Genomic DNA, 15,494 nt, shown 5'->3' on the forward strand with positions numbered 1-15,494 from the left:
CCCTCTCCCTTTGCTCCGCTCAGCCCACGCGGCCTGACCGAGGCTGGTTCGTGGCCCCCTTCGGGAAGAACCCGTGGTGGGTGTACCTGGCGAGCATCCTGCCCGCCCTGCTGGTGACCATCCTGATCTTCATGGACCAGCAGATCACGGCCGTCATAGTCAACCGGAAGGAGAACAAGCTGAGGGTAAGGCTGTGCTAGGAGCAGGGCACAACCTCTTTCTTCCCACAAAGTCGGAGGAATGAAAGTGGGTGATGGTGCTGCTGTCAAAATTTTGGGCCATTTGTGAAGCAAAATATGAGGCCAGAAGACCGGAGTTCTGGGGTTTGGGGGAGGGGACTGTGACCTCCAGATGGGGGTAAGGCCAGCAGGGCCAGGGGGACTTGATCCAAGGACCAGACTGAGCCCAGGGTGGGTCACTGGGCACAGCTTGCTTCCTTCTCCCAAAGGGACCCTCCAGCTCTGCATCTCCTGATAGTGAACTTGGGAGTCTGAGAAGATCCTAACTGGGATATTGACCCAGAACCAAGAGGCAGAGGAGCATACTTAGCCCTCCTGGTCCTTGCAACTCCCCTCCCTGCCTCTGAAGAGATTCAGGCTATCCTCTTCCCATCCCAATCTGGACCTCTCTAGACTGGGTCTAGGGCCTGCGCCAACTGGGCCCCTCATTGAGGAGATATTGTGGCCACTGGGTAGGACCCTTCTTCCTAAGGACCCAAGCCCAGGGCCTCCGCAAGGCTGAACACTCCTCTCCTCCTTCGCCTGTATACTTTCCCCTGGTTCACCAAACTCTGGGGTTGGTAAGGCCTGAGCACCTCAGGGTGGTGGCCCCCTCAGAGTACCTTCTAGAAGGCCCAGGAGACCACCCCACTGCCCCCAACATGTTCCACAAAGATGGCCGCTTTGGGGAGATTTCTGTCTCTCCCACCCTACCCCAACATGTGGTCAGGAACAGGCTCCTGAGACAGCTTCTTCCCTCCTGCTGCCCTGCAGAAGTCTGCCGGCTACCATCTGGACCTGTTCTGGGTGGGCATCCTCATGGCCCTATGCTCCTTCATGGGGCTGCCCTGGTACGTGGCTGCCACGGTCATCTCCATCGCCCACATCGACAGCCTCAAGATGGAGACGGAGACCAGTGCCCCTGGGGAGCAGCCCCAGTTCCTGGGAGTCAGGTAGGTGGGAGTCAGGGCCTGGGAACCACCTGAGCAGGAGTGGTCAGGTTGGGGGAGGGGAAGCAGATTTTTCTTACCATCAAAGTATTTGGGTGAAAAGGGGCCCTGCTCTGACAGCCCAGGAACCACAGAGATGGGAGTGATATTCCCAAAGGTAGAGAAGAAGGAGACGAAAACTCAGTTCTAAGTGGTGTTTTTTTCTTTATAGATTCCAAGCAGCACACCACCATCCCCTAAACACGCGCTCTCACCAATCACCTATGTAGGCCACACAAGGGCCCCACAGGGCCCCTTCTGACCTGTCCCTTCAAGACCCCCTGCCCCCACTGCCCCCCAAAGCCCTCCTGTGGGTTCAGGTCCTGCTCAATCTCCTTTCCTCAGAAAGCCTTCCCAGGACCACTCCCATCCCTGGGCTGTGGCCCATGGCCTGTCACCTTGTTCCTTCACTTGTCCCTCCTCTCACCCCCATGCCAGGTCCTGCACCTGTTTCAGGCGGGGAAGCTCATCTTCCACCTCTCAGGGCTCCGGGGTGAGCCCACGCCAGACACTGGCATTCTCATAAGTGGCTCTTCTAAGAGCTTCTCCCCACTGCCTCAGAATACCTGGGCTGCCCAGCCTGCCCCAAGAGAGGTTTCTCTGGTCAGGGCTGTGTCCCTTCCTGGGCCTCTGAGCCCCAGATGGGTGGGTCTGAGCAATCTGCCCCAGAGCCCCCAGCTCCCACCTGGGTTGTGCCTGGGCGATCAGAAAACACACCCGCCCTCCTCCAATAGCCAGGCCCTCTTCCCCCGAAGCCTCATGAGTCATGCCCCACAAATGTGGAATCTAATAAGATCAATAATAATCAAAGGGCAGGAATAATAGCTCTATATCCCATTTCATCCTCAAACAACCCCCCGGGGTAGGAGCCATTATCTCCATTCTACGGAGGCTAAAGACATTTAGCCTCATGCCTGATGCCACACAACTAGTAAGTGGCAGAGCCACACCCAAGTCAGTCTGGCTCATGCACCCTGTTAGCCACTGCACTCAACAAGCTCCTGAACGCCCCTATAAAATGCCCTCTCTCCCCATGCACCAGTTAGCTGGGTCTCTGGTAGTGGGCTTACTCCCTGGAATGAGGAGCAAGGAGACGACAAGGCCTTGGGCACAAGCTTCAGGTGTCCACAGAGGGCCAGAGGGCTGGACTGGCCGTGGAGTATCTCCCAGGCCACCCTCACCATGAGCTCTTCTCCGCCAGGGAGCAGAGAGTAACCGGCACCATCGTCTTCATCCTGACGGGGATCTCCGTCTTCCTGGCTCCCATCCTGAAGGTGAGACTCTGCACCCTCCACCAGGGCCCCGTGCACCTGAGAAAGCGCTGGCCTGATGGCTCAGAGGTGGGAGAAGATCCCCACATGGTCCCTAAAAAGGCAGGATCCTCTTAGGCCAAAGAGATGTTCCATCATCATCGTTGTTTTCTGGAATATTGCGTCTTTTATTATCAGCACCAGGCAATCCTCACTGCTCTTTCCCACCCCTCCCAGGGCCCACCCCCGCCTTTCTGGAGAACACTCTTCCCTCAGGAAGTTCTGCCAAGTTCCATCCTTGCTTAGATCACAGGCCTCCCGAGCTGGTTGTGTTTCCATGTTAGTGTGGTTTATGGCTCACTAGAGGCCTCCCTGATCACCCATCTTCTGAAGTTTAAGACTTCCAGAGGGGAGGCGTCTGCAGCTGCTCTCGGGCCTGTCCTCTGCTCCTCTGTCTTGCATGTCTTGGGCACATAGTGACTTTTTCCCACACAGTTTGAGCTCCTCTTGCTCATGTCCTTCCAGACCAGCTAGAAGAGACGAAATCAACTGGGAGTATGTTGGGAGCATGTGTCCTCAGAATGGTCTCTCCATTCCAGTTACCTGTTGTATTTGTCTGCCTGGGCTGCCATGATGAAGTGCCACACACTGGGGGGCTTAACAGACGTGTATTTTCTCACTGTTCCGGTGGCCAGAAGTCCAACATCACCGTAGCTGCCGGTTTGGTTTCTTCTGAGGCCTGTCTGCTTGGCTTGTGGATGGCACCTCCCCGCTGTGTCCTCACGTGGTCTTTCCTCTGCATGTGCACGTCTGTGTCCTAACCCTCCCTTCTTATAAGGACACCAGTCATATTGGATAAGGGTCTACCCTTGGGACCTCATTTTACCTTCATCACCTCTTTAAAGATCCTGTCTCCAAAGTCAGTCATGTTCTGAGGTGCTGGGGGTTAGGACTTCAACATACGAATTTTCAGGACACAGTTCAGCCCGTAAACATATCAATGGCCCTTCCCTTTAATCAATGCATACGAAAGACTCCTTTCTTGAATTAAGCTTCCTTATAGTTACCCCAATCTTTGTGATAATTTCCCTCTTTGAAGATCTCAAAACAGCTGATTCAGGGATAACCTTGTAAAAAAGAAAGACTAAAGAACGATGATGTTAATTGATTTGTTTACAATGAAAAATATATCTGGCTTGAGAACTGGTGCTGGGCACAGCCAAGCAGTAAGTTTGAGTTTGGGTATTTTTTTAAGGGATGTTTCCATTGTACAGGAAACAGATTACATACAGGCAGGCAGGCATTTTGTTTATTTAAAAGTGTATTTTAAATGGCCAGGGAATATTTACTTTTGTGGAGAGGGTCCCAAAGAACCATCGTGCGCGTCACTCCCCATACCCTTTAACAGACGAGGATTTGCATGAAAGAGCTCCAGTCCAAGAATGTTGTACTTTAGGGCCAAAAGTTCCTATGAACACTTTGCAGATGGCGATGCGCCCGTGCCTGCGAGAGCGCGGCAGACCTCGGGCAGTGCCAGGCCCGCCGCCCGCTGCTGAGTGTGTTCAGCGATTTAGTCATCTCACGCCAGCTCTTAGCGTGTTTGAATAGAACACAAAGCAGTTAGAAAATTCCACTACAGTCCCCCTCCTTTTGTTCCATTTACAATGTGATCACTTATCCTATGGCACATTTATTCTGAGTATAAATTTTCTAGGCTTTTGCACTCAGATGTTTGACATATCTGATTTTAGTAAATTTTTGTTTTGCACTAATATTGTCTATCTTCTTAATATAAATAGCATGCCCACAGCGTCTACTCAAAATAATTGAAATGAAAATAGTTCTGTGCATAAGATTTGGCATTGCCAAAGCCATCGATGGTCGTCCTTTAAATGATGTATGGTCACATTGCTCATTCTTGGGTGATATGTAATAGTTTTCTATTTTAAGCAGTAATGGAAATTCCTTTCTGCTGCAGTTCTTGGCTCAAACGTTGTAACTTTTCCAAGCTGTGGACTGTATTTCTGTATTCATTCATGCATCTTATCAAAATAAATGGACTCTATAAACAGAGTAAGATGTCAGATATAGGAAATGCTAAGTATTACTCTGGCCTTCATGGAAAAGTTTTCATGGGTCCACATGGCTCCAAATGCTCTGATATTATCTTCGCATTCTATCATAAAAGGATTTCAAAAATCCTGCCCATGTCCTTTAACAATAGGAGTGGGAAAATACAGCATCTTATTTAACCACCAATTAATCTGTTTGATAAATTTTATAGCAGGGAGACCTATTTAGATTTTATTGATCATAAGATTTAGGGTTTCTGATTTGATTATAGTCATGCATCGCTTAACAACTGGGATACTTCAGTTGATACTCCAGTAGATACTGAGATCTTAGATTTAATCCCAGAATTTATTTCCAATTAAGAAAATTTTCCATAAAGCTTGTTTAACTTTTTGCAACTGTAAGTTTGCCCGGGTCTGTCAAATTAGGCATGGCCGAGCGCTGGACTCGTAGAGAACTTGCACTGGAGAGCTGTCTACCCAAGACCATACTTCAGTTGAAAGTTTTCATTCTTTTTTATGTAGCCAACAGAGGAGAAGTCCCCTGATGCTACAAATGTTAGAGGGTGCAAACTAGAGCCTAGTTACTACTGTTTCTATTTTCATTAGTGTTTCTATATCAGTTATTAACGACACCTGTTTTTGTACCAGTTCCTCCAGCAGAGTTCCGTTCCAGGGCTTCTCAAATTTTAATGTGTATAAAAATCACCTGGGGAGGGGCCAGCCTCGGGGTGTAATGGTTAGGCTCGCACACTCTCCTTCAGTGGCCCGGGGTTCGCAAGTTCGGATCCCGGGTGTGGACCTATGCACTGCTCATCAAGTCATGCTGTGGCGATGTCCCATATATAAAGTGGAGGAGGATGGGCATGGATGTTCGCTCAGGGCTAATCTTCCTCAGCAAAGGAGGGAGATTGGCAAGGGATGTTAGCTCAGGGCCAATCTTCCTCACAAAAAAAAAAACAAAGAAAAAAAATCACCTAGAAGGGGCGAGCCCCGTGGCCGAGTGGTTAAGTTCACATGCTCCATTTCAGCAGCTCAGGGTTTCACCAGTTCAGATCCTGGGCACGGACCTAGCACCACTCATCAAGCCATGCTGAGGCAGCATCCCACATAGCAGAACTGGAAGGACCTACAACTAGAATATACAACTATGTACTGGGGGGCTTCAGGGAGAAGAAGAGAAAAAATAAAGATTGGGAACAGATGTTAGCTCAGGGCCAATCTTTAAAAAAAAATCACTTGAGAATCTTGTTAAATGAAGATACTGATTCAGTAGGTCTGAGAGGGGCCCAAAATTTTGCATTTTTAACAGACTCAGAGGTGATGCCAGTGATGCTGGTCCAACGACCACACTGAGCAGCAAGGAATGAAATCCCCCCCATGTTATCAATGGATGGTTGTGCTGATATTAGCCAGAGTGATGTTTATTGTTAGAGGATCAGTGATAATCTTCAGTCCTTCTATCACCAATTTGCGAATCTTTGGTTATCTTGCCAAATGAGAGCACTGGGGGGTGAAGTGGGCATGAATGTGATGGGTGGCATAAATGACTTACACACTCAGCTCTGCAGATTCTCAGTCCATCCCAAGCCCCAAAGGCTTTTTGTTTTGTTTCCTTCTTTGCTCGCATCTTACCACAGCTCTTCAGGACTGTGGGTTTCTGCATTCTGCCTCAGAGGAACTCTTGCCCATGTCAGAAGCTCCCACATGGGCTCCATGTTATTCTCATGGTCTCAGCCTCAAATGATATAGGAAGGCCGTGGTGTCCTTAGTGTCTGTGGGACTGCAGTCATTGTTGACCGCTTAACGAGTGACACAAAGCTGACACTAGAGGCAACTTTTTGCCACTTTACTATGTGATTAACATTTGAGAAGGGTCCTTTCCTGGGGATCTAAGGGAGTGCTGTCCTGATTAATCTAGAATTCGAGCTAACAGCCCCATCACTGGTCAGAGTGGGATGTCATGGGCCTCTGGGATTTTCTGAGAAAGCTCCTTGAGCCTGCAAATGATAGGACTGGAGACAGTTTCCTAGGCTTGATAATGCAGTGACTTGATAATCAGTCACTGGTAACTAAAATTATCTAAGACTTAGCACAGTTCTACTGGTTAATGTGGTTTTCACACTCATTAGAACAAAAGGGAAGTTTTAAGCCATCTTAAATTTGAGTTATTACCAATTATAGCTAAGTGTTTTAAGATTTTATTTCTCTCTCAATTGCTCCCACCCTTTGACAATGACTTTACCTTGTTTCATAATCAGGCAAAAACTCCATACAAATGGAAGGGCACAATGGCCCCATATTTCCTTTTTTAAAGTTCCATTGTCTTGGACTGAGGTTTACAGCACATGGGTCCAAATCATGCTTTGTGTTAAAAAATGAATGCAGTCTAATTTATTTTAAAAGAGAGGTTATTTATTGGTTGGATTTATGGACATTCCTAAATGGCGTCTAGAAGGTGGGCATCCTTCTGTGTTCTCCCAAGCGTCCCAGCACGACAGCCCTGGGAGCCACGCGGGGCTGCCTTGTTCACAGCGTGAGCTGTAGGTCAGATACAGGGGAGGATGAAAGAAGTAGAAACACAGCTTAGAGGACAATGCGGAATACCTCAAAGGCTTCTAAAGCATCACAATGATGACTGTAGAACAGTACAACTGATGTGATCCCACTTTTGAAAAGCAAACAAACTCCCTGTGAGCATGATGGGAAGGAAAGATACCCACCCGACCCTTCGTGGCTAGTTGGCAATTAATGGTGGTTAGTTTATACACTTCTGTTTTGCTTCTTGTTTTTTAATCTGATTGTGTGTGAGGCATGATTGCTGTTAATCAGCAAGCACTCCCTGCTGATGTAGGCCAGCTCACTAAAAGTCCCCAGCCCCCTGCGAGCTGAGCAGTGCAGCTTTGGGGGGCCCTCAGCTGGGGCTGGGGGTGGGAAGGGGCTGGCAGGAATGAGCGAGCAGTGCAGCTTTGGGGAGCCCTCAGCTGGGGCTGGGGGTGGGAAGGGGCTGGCAGGAATGAGCAGGGGGAGCAGTCTGTGGAGCTTTCCCATGTTCCAGAAGGTATGTCTTCAGCCAGACCATATGGCTTCTGCAGAGCCCGAAATGGGGACCAGGCTGGGAGAGCAGCTTCACACTGGGCTAGCCACCCAGCTACAGGAGGGGGCAGGAGAGCCCCACTGACCCTCATCTCCCACCCGCCTGACACACTGGCTCCAGATCTGCTCTCAGACCCTCAGTTCCTCCAAGCATCCAGCTCCTTCACTGCTTGGGGACAGCTGAGGCAGCCTAGGCTGCCTCTGTGACTTGGCAGATACTGTCATCCAGAGCAGGGTGGCCAAGAGCCTGCCACTAGAGCCTGGTCCAAAGTTCTGCTTCCCTCTCATCTCATTTCAGTACATCCCCCTGCCGGTGCTGTATGGGGTCTTCCTCTACATGGGCGTGGCCTCCCTGAATGGCATCCAGGTAAGGCTCCCCCCTCCCCAGGCTGATCTGAGGGGGGTCAGTGCTCCACGTCTGGTTCCATGTCACCAAGACCCCAAGTGCTCGCTTTCCTAGGTCAACGAAAGAATAATAGTAACAATGATACTACCATTTACTCTGTGCCAAGTAAAATAACTCTACTAGGTGCTTTATGGGTGTTATATAATTTAATCTATATAACTAGGTCCTCTGATACCCATTTTACAGATGAGGAAACAGGCTCAGAATTCAAAAGCCACATCAGTCTGACTCCAATGATCATTTCACTACATCTCTCTCTTCTCTAAGGCAACTCTGCAGAAGAAAACATTTTGTTTTGTTTTATTCTTTCCCATGATACACTAGATGTCTTGGATAGTTTGTGTTGCAGTTAAGTTGTGTTTTCCTTAAACGTGGACAGTGTCCATTGGGGGTCAGCTCCAGCTACACCTTTCACCAGGGCTCAGGCCCCCTCTGCTAAGACATCCCTGCATGTCCTCCTAGACCTCCAGTCACCCTCCTGTGTGTCCTTGAGGCCTGATCAGGGGCTCCCCTCTATGAGACCCCGCCGGGGCACCTGTTCCCGGTCCCCAGTGCCCCACAGGGCCACCTGGGTCCCCACTGCCTGGCTGAGCCTCGTGCTGTCCTTACCAGTTCTGGGATCGCTGCAAGCTCTTCCTGATGCCGGCCAAGCACCAGCCGGACCACGCCTTCCTGCGGCACGTGCCCCTGCGCCGGATCCACCTCTTCACCCTGGTGCAGATACTCTGCCTGGCGGTGCTGTGGATCCTCAAGTCCACCGTGGCCGCCATCATCTTCCCCGTCATGGTAAGGTGGGCGCGGCCTTCCCCTCCTGCTGGGTGGTTTAGGCCTGAGCAGGGGTCCACCGGGAGGTCCACCCTCACCTTCTCCTCCCCGATGGCCTGACCCTCGCGGGGTCACAGATGCAGGCAGAGAACAAGATTCGGGTTGTGAGTCCAGGCCAGATGGGCAGGGGGTGGTCGGGAGGACAGAGGGGGAAGGAATGCGCTGCGCTGAGCTGACAGCCTGCACACCCACCGCACCCAGCTCAGGTTGGGGCAGCGCAGCGAGAACGCAGAGGCTACACGGCCTCGCGGCTCTGGGGCGGGATGGGGACGCCGGGCGGGTTCCACCAGGAGACCGCGTTTCCCGCTGTCGAAAGCAAACCGAGCGCAGAAGTAGATCCGTACTAACTATAAATCTTTTCTCCGTTCAAAATAACTGAATTTGAAAGGATAAATGGTGGGGATGGGGGCGGAGGGGGTAGGGAGAGAGCTAGAATCAGAGATTAAGAATTGAAAAGACCAACTGCTGGGGAAAGTATATGGGAGTTGACTATTCTTGACATTTTGTGTTTGAAATTATTCAAAAATAAAAACTGAAAAGAGGAAAAGCCGACATGTTGCATCTGCGCCCTAGATCACCCCAGGGGAGGCAACCGGCCCAGGCCCTGCTGGGGGCGGGGCAGGGACTGGAGCCTGTGGGCTAAAGGTGGGGAAAGGGCTGCAGGGCTGGCTTTGGGGCCACAGTGAGGACACAGAGGCAGGACTTGAAATGTGCCCTCTTGGGAGGGTGCTAAGTCAGAGATTCTTGACCCTGGCTGCTCATTAGAGTCACTTGGGAGCTTTTTAAAATTACATGTGCCCAGGCCTCGCCCAGATCAGTTAAATCAGAATCTCCTGGAGAAACCCAGGCGTTGGTATTTGCAGTAAGTCCACAGGTGACCATATATGTGCAGACAAGCTGGAGACCACAGCTCCAGGGAGAAGGAAATGGACCCTCCCAGCAGTGCCCTCTGGGGCTCAGAGGTGAAGAGGGGACAGGACAATCATAGTCACAGTCAGCCTGTACTGAGTGCTGTTTCACTGGGCCCACACCAGGCCTGAAGTACTCTAGTACCCCCATTTTACAGATGCGGCTCAGAGAGCACGTGTGAGAGCCCCAGGTCACTCACCAGGAAGGAGCAGAGCCAAGATCCATACCCGCCCCCCAATTGCTTTTTTTTTAATTTCCATGCAGTAAAATTCATTCTGTGGTTCTGTGAGTTTTGACGAATGCAGAGTAGTGATTCCACCATCACAGTCGTGTTATGGGACAGTTCCATCTCCCCTAAAATTCCCTCATGCTGTCCCTCTGTGGACAACCCCGCCTGCCACCCTGGACCCCAGCAACCGCTATCTGTTTCCAGAGCCAGGAATTTTAAAACCCAGGTCTGTCCAACTCCTGAGCCCCACTTGCTCCCAAGACGCAGTGTCAGCGAGGAGGCGGTTAATCCAGCTGGGGGCTTCTGCCTGATCTCATTTAATGGCCAGTTCTTGGTGGTGAGAGGACAGTATTGATCACTAGCTGCCCTGGACCCACTGAGTTTATTCAAAGGCCAGTGTTTAATCTTCCCCCCAAAAGCACATGTTTTTCCCTTTAATTTGTTTATCCTGAACAGAACCACATTTTCTAGACTTTCCTTTAAAAATTCCAGATATCCCAGTGTACTTTATTCAGCTTTTGTTAGCAGAGAGATTGGCAGCTCTCAGAAATGGAGGCAGAGGGAGAATTGGTCTCAGAGTGTGACCCTTGGACCAGCAGCATCCACGTCTCCTGGTAAACTTGTTAGAGATGCAAATTCTCAGCCCCCCTTGGATCTGCTGAGTCAGAAACTCAGCCGGAGCACTGCAGTGTGTGTATTAACTGCCCGCCAGGTGATCTGATGCAAGCTCGAGTTTGAGAAGCACTGATTTAAAGAATAAATGCAGTTCTCCAGCCATGATCTCCACCTGGCTTCCCACCTGTCCCTCTGGGTCACGGGTAGGTGTTGTCACTCAACTGAGGAAAGGCCAGATGAGAGGAACCAAAGAGGACAGGAGGTGAATAATGGTTTGTGGGAGCTTTGAGATGGCTTCAGAGACACCAGAAAAAGTCCCTGAACACAGCTGACAGGAGGGAGGAAAACTGCCTGAGTTTGGGGCTTTGAGCCCGTGGTTTTCTCTGAACTCCCACCACAGATCCTGGGCCTCATCATGGTCCGAAGGCTGCTGGACCTCATCTTCTCCCAGCATGATCTGGCCTGGATTGACAACATCCTCCCAGAGAAGGAGAAAAAGGAGACAGAGAAGAAGAAGAAGAGAAGGAAAGGGGCCCATGAGGACAGTGACGAGGAGGTGGGGAGGATGTGAGGCCTGGGCTGAGGGGAGAGATCAGGAGACCGTTCCTCCACTTCTGCCAGGGCCAGGGACGGGGAGGCTCTTCACGTGGCCTGCAGCAGTGGTCTGGGCCCAGGCCAGGATCAGCTGAGGCCTCTGCTTGTCTTGGTCTAAGATGCTGAGAGCTCCTCTGTTTATGTGAATATCCTTAGGGTGGGCCTGAGGGAATGAGCGCCCCCCCAGCCCCCAGGGAAAAGTTGTTTGGCCACACCCTCTCTTTCCCAGTCTTGTGGGCTCCAGGCCCATTATCAACAGCAGTGTAGGTCCCTGAGGGAAGGGGGAGGAACACTCAGCTCCATCATGGAAGAGGTTTGGAGGAGGACTGACCGCCAAAGAATGGAGCAGGCCTGGGGGACGGTTCTGATGGAAGCTGGTTAGTAGACTGGCCTCCTGGACAGGTGGGAGGATGGGGAGAAGGTTTGCTTGGGCCTGCCCTAGGGGACTGGGAGGATGGTGAGGGAAGAGGCATGTGTCCTCCTGAAAGGAGGGTCTACATTCCCTAGGCGCAGGGACCACTGGTTGCCCCATCTGCCCCTCTCCTCTTCCATGCTTCCTCCCCATTCCATCCCCAAGACACTCAGGGGGTCAACAGACAAGAAGCCAGTTCAGAAATTATAGGTAAATCACAAAACACTAGGCAGAAAGATGGTCTAGTTCAAGTGCTCATTATAGATGATGAAACTGTCTCCCAAAAGGAGGGGACCTACCCAAGATGGACATACAGCTAAATGTCTAAGAGGGAATTAAGAAAACTGTTCCTGACTTTGACCATTTCCCGTATACTGAGCTGCCCATGCCATCCCCTAACACCATGTCTGGCTCCCACTCTCCCAATTTGACCCCAACCCGCATCCCTGCATCATCCTGGAACTGGTCTCCTGGTGATCTTGCCTTTGTGCAGATCAAGGCTGTTCAAAGGCAGGTCCTTGTGACTGACTGGTGGTGATTAAACCATCTTCTGATGGTAGTGACAGACCATAACTCCCCTGGTCCTTAATTACCGTCCCCTTCCAGAAAGGAAAGCAGCCCATCACTCCTTCACACGTTTTTCGTTGATGATTTACATGATTTGCAAAGGTAGGTTCTGAGAACAAAGAAACTGAGAGCCTAAGTGCTTTTTAAAGACAAATACTTAGTCTTTCATTGATTCATTCAGTAGCTATCTGAGCCGGGAACTATTCCAGGGTGGGGAAAAAGCATCTCTGGATTATATGATATATTCACTGGAAAAACAGGATTCAATTTACACCAATTCGTTTTGCACACATCATTACAGAAACACAAATACTGTGTGAGGTTCCCTCCCAAGTGACTGGTTACCATGTCAGTGGAAGCAGTTATGATGAGTGACATTCCTGGAGGAGTTCCGTCCTATCCAGGACAGCAGGCTGTGTGATGCCCTTCATGGGCCCCTAACTGTTTGGTCTGGATGTGAAGAGGATGGTGGTTTGTACTCTGTGGATGTTTGTATTTTCCATCTTGGCAAGAAAGCCAACCCTGTTGTATTGGTGTGTTTATCAGCTTTTCCCACTGTTTCTCTCCAGCCCCAGTTCCCTCCTCCCTCAGTTGTAAAGATTCCCATGGAAAGTGTCCAATCAGATCCCCAAAACGGTATCCACTGCATCGCCAGTAAGTAAAACACGTGGTCTGTCCCTTCCTACTTCCTACTAACTCTCCGCCTCTTCTGTGAAGAATTTCCATCGTTAACTCGGGGGATCTAATGGTCTGAGATGCCAGAGGACTCCAGTGCTAGGCAAAGTTCAAAGAACTGGGCCGTGAGAACTGGGACTCCAACCAGGTGGAAACCCCAAATCAAACCCTGCAGGCTCCAGTGGTGGATCTACATTTTAGTTTAGGCAAAACTCCTCGTTCCTTCCTTTCCCCTTGTGCCTCCAGATGGCCGTGGCCCCAGCTGGCCTCTCTTGCATGGTCTCAGACCACATTGACCCAAACCTGACCTGCTGAGCCTCCATGTTTTCTGGGGTTGTTGAAATGATTGAAAGCTCAAATCCAAGCTGAGTCGTCCCCTTTAGAGAAACAGGTAGCACAGCATTTGCATTATAAATTAGAGTGAAGGTGCCCGTGGTTGGGCTGTGGTTTTGTGGAATCACAAGCACCTTCCACCTGCTGGAAGGGAGCTGCCTGAGAGGGATCAGGTGTTGCTTATGAAGACCCTGGGGGGATTCCGTTGCTGCTTGACCTGCTCCCAGCTTCAGCTCCCTGCTGGTGGACAGTCCTGTCGTCCAGACAACACAGCCTGTCCTGGGAATAGTCTGAAAGATCCCAACTTGGGTCCTGACACTGGTGCTGTAATATAGGGTCGCCCCCTTCCGCAGAGACCCAGATTAGGGATCCCACCAGCTCCCGAAAGGGCTCTCGAAGGGCTTCCCATTACCCCCTCCGTCAGAAGTACCTCTTCCTTTTGAGTTTCTCACTCTCCTTCCCGGTTCCCATTTGTATCCTTCCATCATCCTTTTTCTCTCTTCCCTGTCCCTCCCCATCCCTCACACCCACCTGACCTGGCCAACAGCTCTCCAGGTGAAGGCATAATGGAACCAGAAGCCACCCATGCCCGTGGGGCCTCTGTATTCCTCATGTGTAGTATTGGCCATGGGGTTAGAGAAATGGAAAGGAGAAGAAATGGATGAGGGAAGCACTGGAGAAAGAGGAAATTCTCCAGAATAGTCCTCAACCTGCTCCACATCTGACATTTTAATTTTCCTGCCAGGAAAAAGATCTTCCAGTTGGAGTTACTCATTCTGATTCTCCCTTCAGTGACTCAGACCTCGATCGAAGGTAATGGCCATGAGGTGGACTCCTTGGGTGTTGGACAAGAGACTAGGCAAAGGCGGGAGGGTCAGGGGGCTGGGGTTTCCAGGTAGCCGGGGTTTCTAGGTAGCCAGTGTCTCAGTAAAAAGCCTTTGCTTTTCCTCGGAGACAAAGGCACAGACTGATGACTGAGTGTCGAGTGACACACCTGTTGTCTCACATCATAACATGATTACAACACACTAAGGTATTCAACTTTAGAAAAGGAAATTATTACAAAATATTAAGTAGGATGAAAATTGAAAGTAAATATTTTTTTTAAAAAACAACATAAGAGAAAAACTAGACATGACTTAAGTTATATATTATTGAAAGCCAGGACAAATGAACTCTAAGGATCAAAATAGCAGGTACTCTAGTACTCTGTGGAGGAAAATAGCAGCATAGTTAATTAGCAAAGGTCAGAAAGCATATCAAGGAACGCTAACTAAATGTCAAAGATTAAGTGGAGATAAGAACAGTCATGAAAGGATTCAAGGCCCAGCGTCCAGCAGCCCCCATGCCAACAATGATTCCTTGGTGGAGCCACCTGTGAAGAGTTGGACTACTTGATTGAAAACAAGGGGGGGCTGAAAAATGGAAAAGAGGAATTCAGAGGCAAGAAAGTCTGCCTCAGTTATTCCTAGGGAGCATGGAAGGGCAGTCCCACTGCTACACCGTGTCCTAAACTAGGCAGGAATCACTGCACGAGACCCAACAGTAAAAGGTCAGGCTGTCCCAAGTCTAGAGGCAGATAAACTCCAGACTTTGATGGAACTCACCCAAGAGATTTTAGGAAACGTGTACTAGATCTTCCGAGTTAGAAGTCAAAGCTGTTATCACATCGCCAGGATGAGAAGAGAGACTTAGCACCAGCACAAGCCTCCCTAAGCAGGGGGCCGATGGCCGCTCCAGCCCAGGACTGTCCACTGTCCCAGTTACGTCTCTGCCTGCCTTCTCATCCCACCTCCCCAGTCAGGGCCCCCACGCCCTTAATGCCACTGATCTGTATGTATGAATATTTTAGGAGAAAAGCAGTCTGTCTGTCCTGACTGAATTCAGTGTAGGCTATTTTAAAATGAAAATCAATCTCCATTTGCCCCAGTTTGAGTCAGTGGAGAGAGAATTTGGAGCAGGACAGGGCATTTCCAAAAACCTATTAAATTGCACAAAGCATGGGACAAGGTTAGAAATGCAGAGAATTTGGTAACTGGCCACGGCACCTCCCAACCACACTGGTGTTTTACTGAACCTATGAAAGCAGACAGAAGCTGAGGCCACTCAATAACAGGAGTCTGTTCCAGTGAAGAAAAAGACTCAACATGGTCTAGGTTAACGAAGATTAAGCATCTATGGTCTACCAGGCATGATGCTTAATCCCTGGGGATAGAGAAAGACAGCACTGAGTGCCAAGAACAAGGGCACCACATTAGAGAAAGGACGGTGGTCTAAGGAAGGATTTGTCTCATCTGGAGAGTC

At 50.1% G+C, this 15,494-nt stretch overlaps 1 protein-coding gene across 6 annotated transcripts in view; it reads left to right on the forward strand.

Moving 5' to 3' along the window:
* The window catches only part of SLC4A5 (solute carrier family 4 member 5), a 116,456-nt gene that overhangs the window by 98,600 nt on the left and 2,362 nt on the right, over window positions 1-15,494 (forward strand). For all 6 annotated transcript variants that reach the window (XM_070572338.1, XM_070572339.1, XM_070572342.1 and 3 more), the window contains 8 exons: window positions 24-185; window positions 993-1,171; window positions 2,409-2,481; window positions 7,924-7,992; window positions 8,644-8,817; window positions 11,010-11,165; window positions 12,752-12,836; window positions 13,936-14,003. In XM_070572338.1, the coding sequence (XP_070428439.1) occupies window positions 24-185; window positions 993-1,171; window positions 2,409-2,481; window positions 7,924-7,992; window positions 8,644-8,817; window positions 11,010-11,165; window positions 12,752-12,836; window positions 13,936-13,970 (933 nt within the window). In that variant the 3' untranslated portion in view covers window positions 13,971-14,003. The remainder of the gene's footprint in view (window positions 1-23; window positions 186-992; window positions 1,172-2,408; window positions 2,482-7,923; window positions 7,993-8,643; window positions 8,818-11,009; window positions 11,166-12,751; window positions 12,837-13,935; window positions 14,004-15,494) is intronic.

Source organism: Equus przewalskii, chromosome 14, assembly GCF_037783145.1.
Source record: "Equus przewalskii isolate Varuska chromosome 14, EquPr2, whole genome shotgun sequence".
In the NCBI taxonomy this organism is placed as follows: domain Eukaryota; kingdom Metazoa; phylum Chordata; class Mammalia; order Perissodactyla; family Equidae; genus Equus; species Equus przewalskii.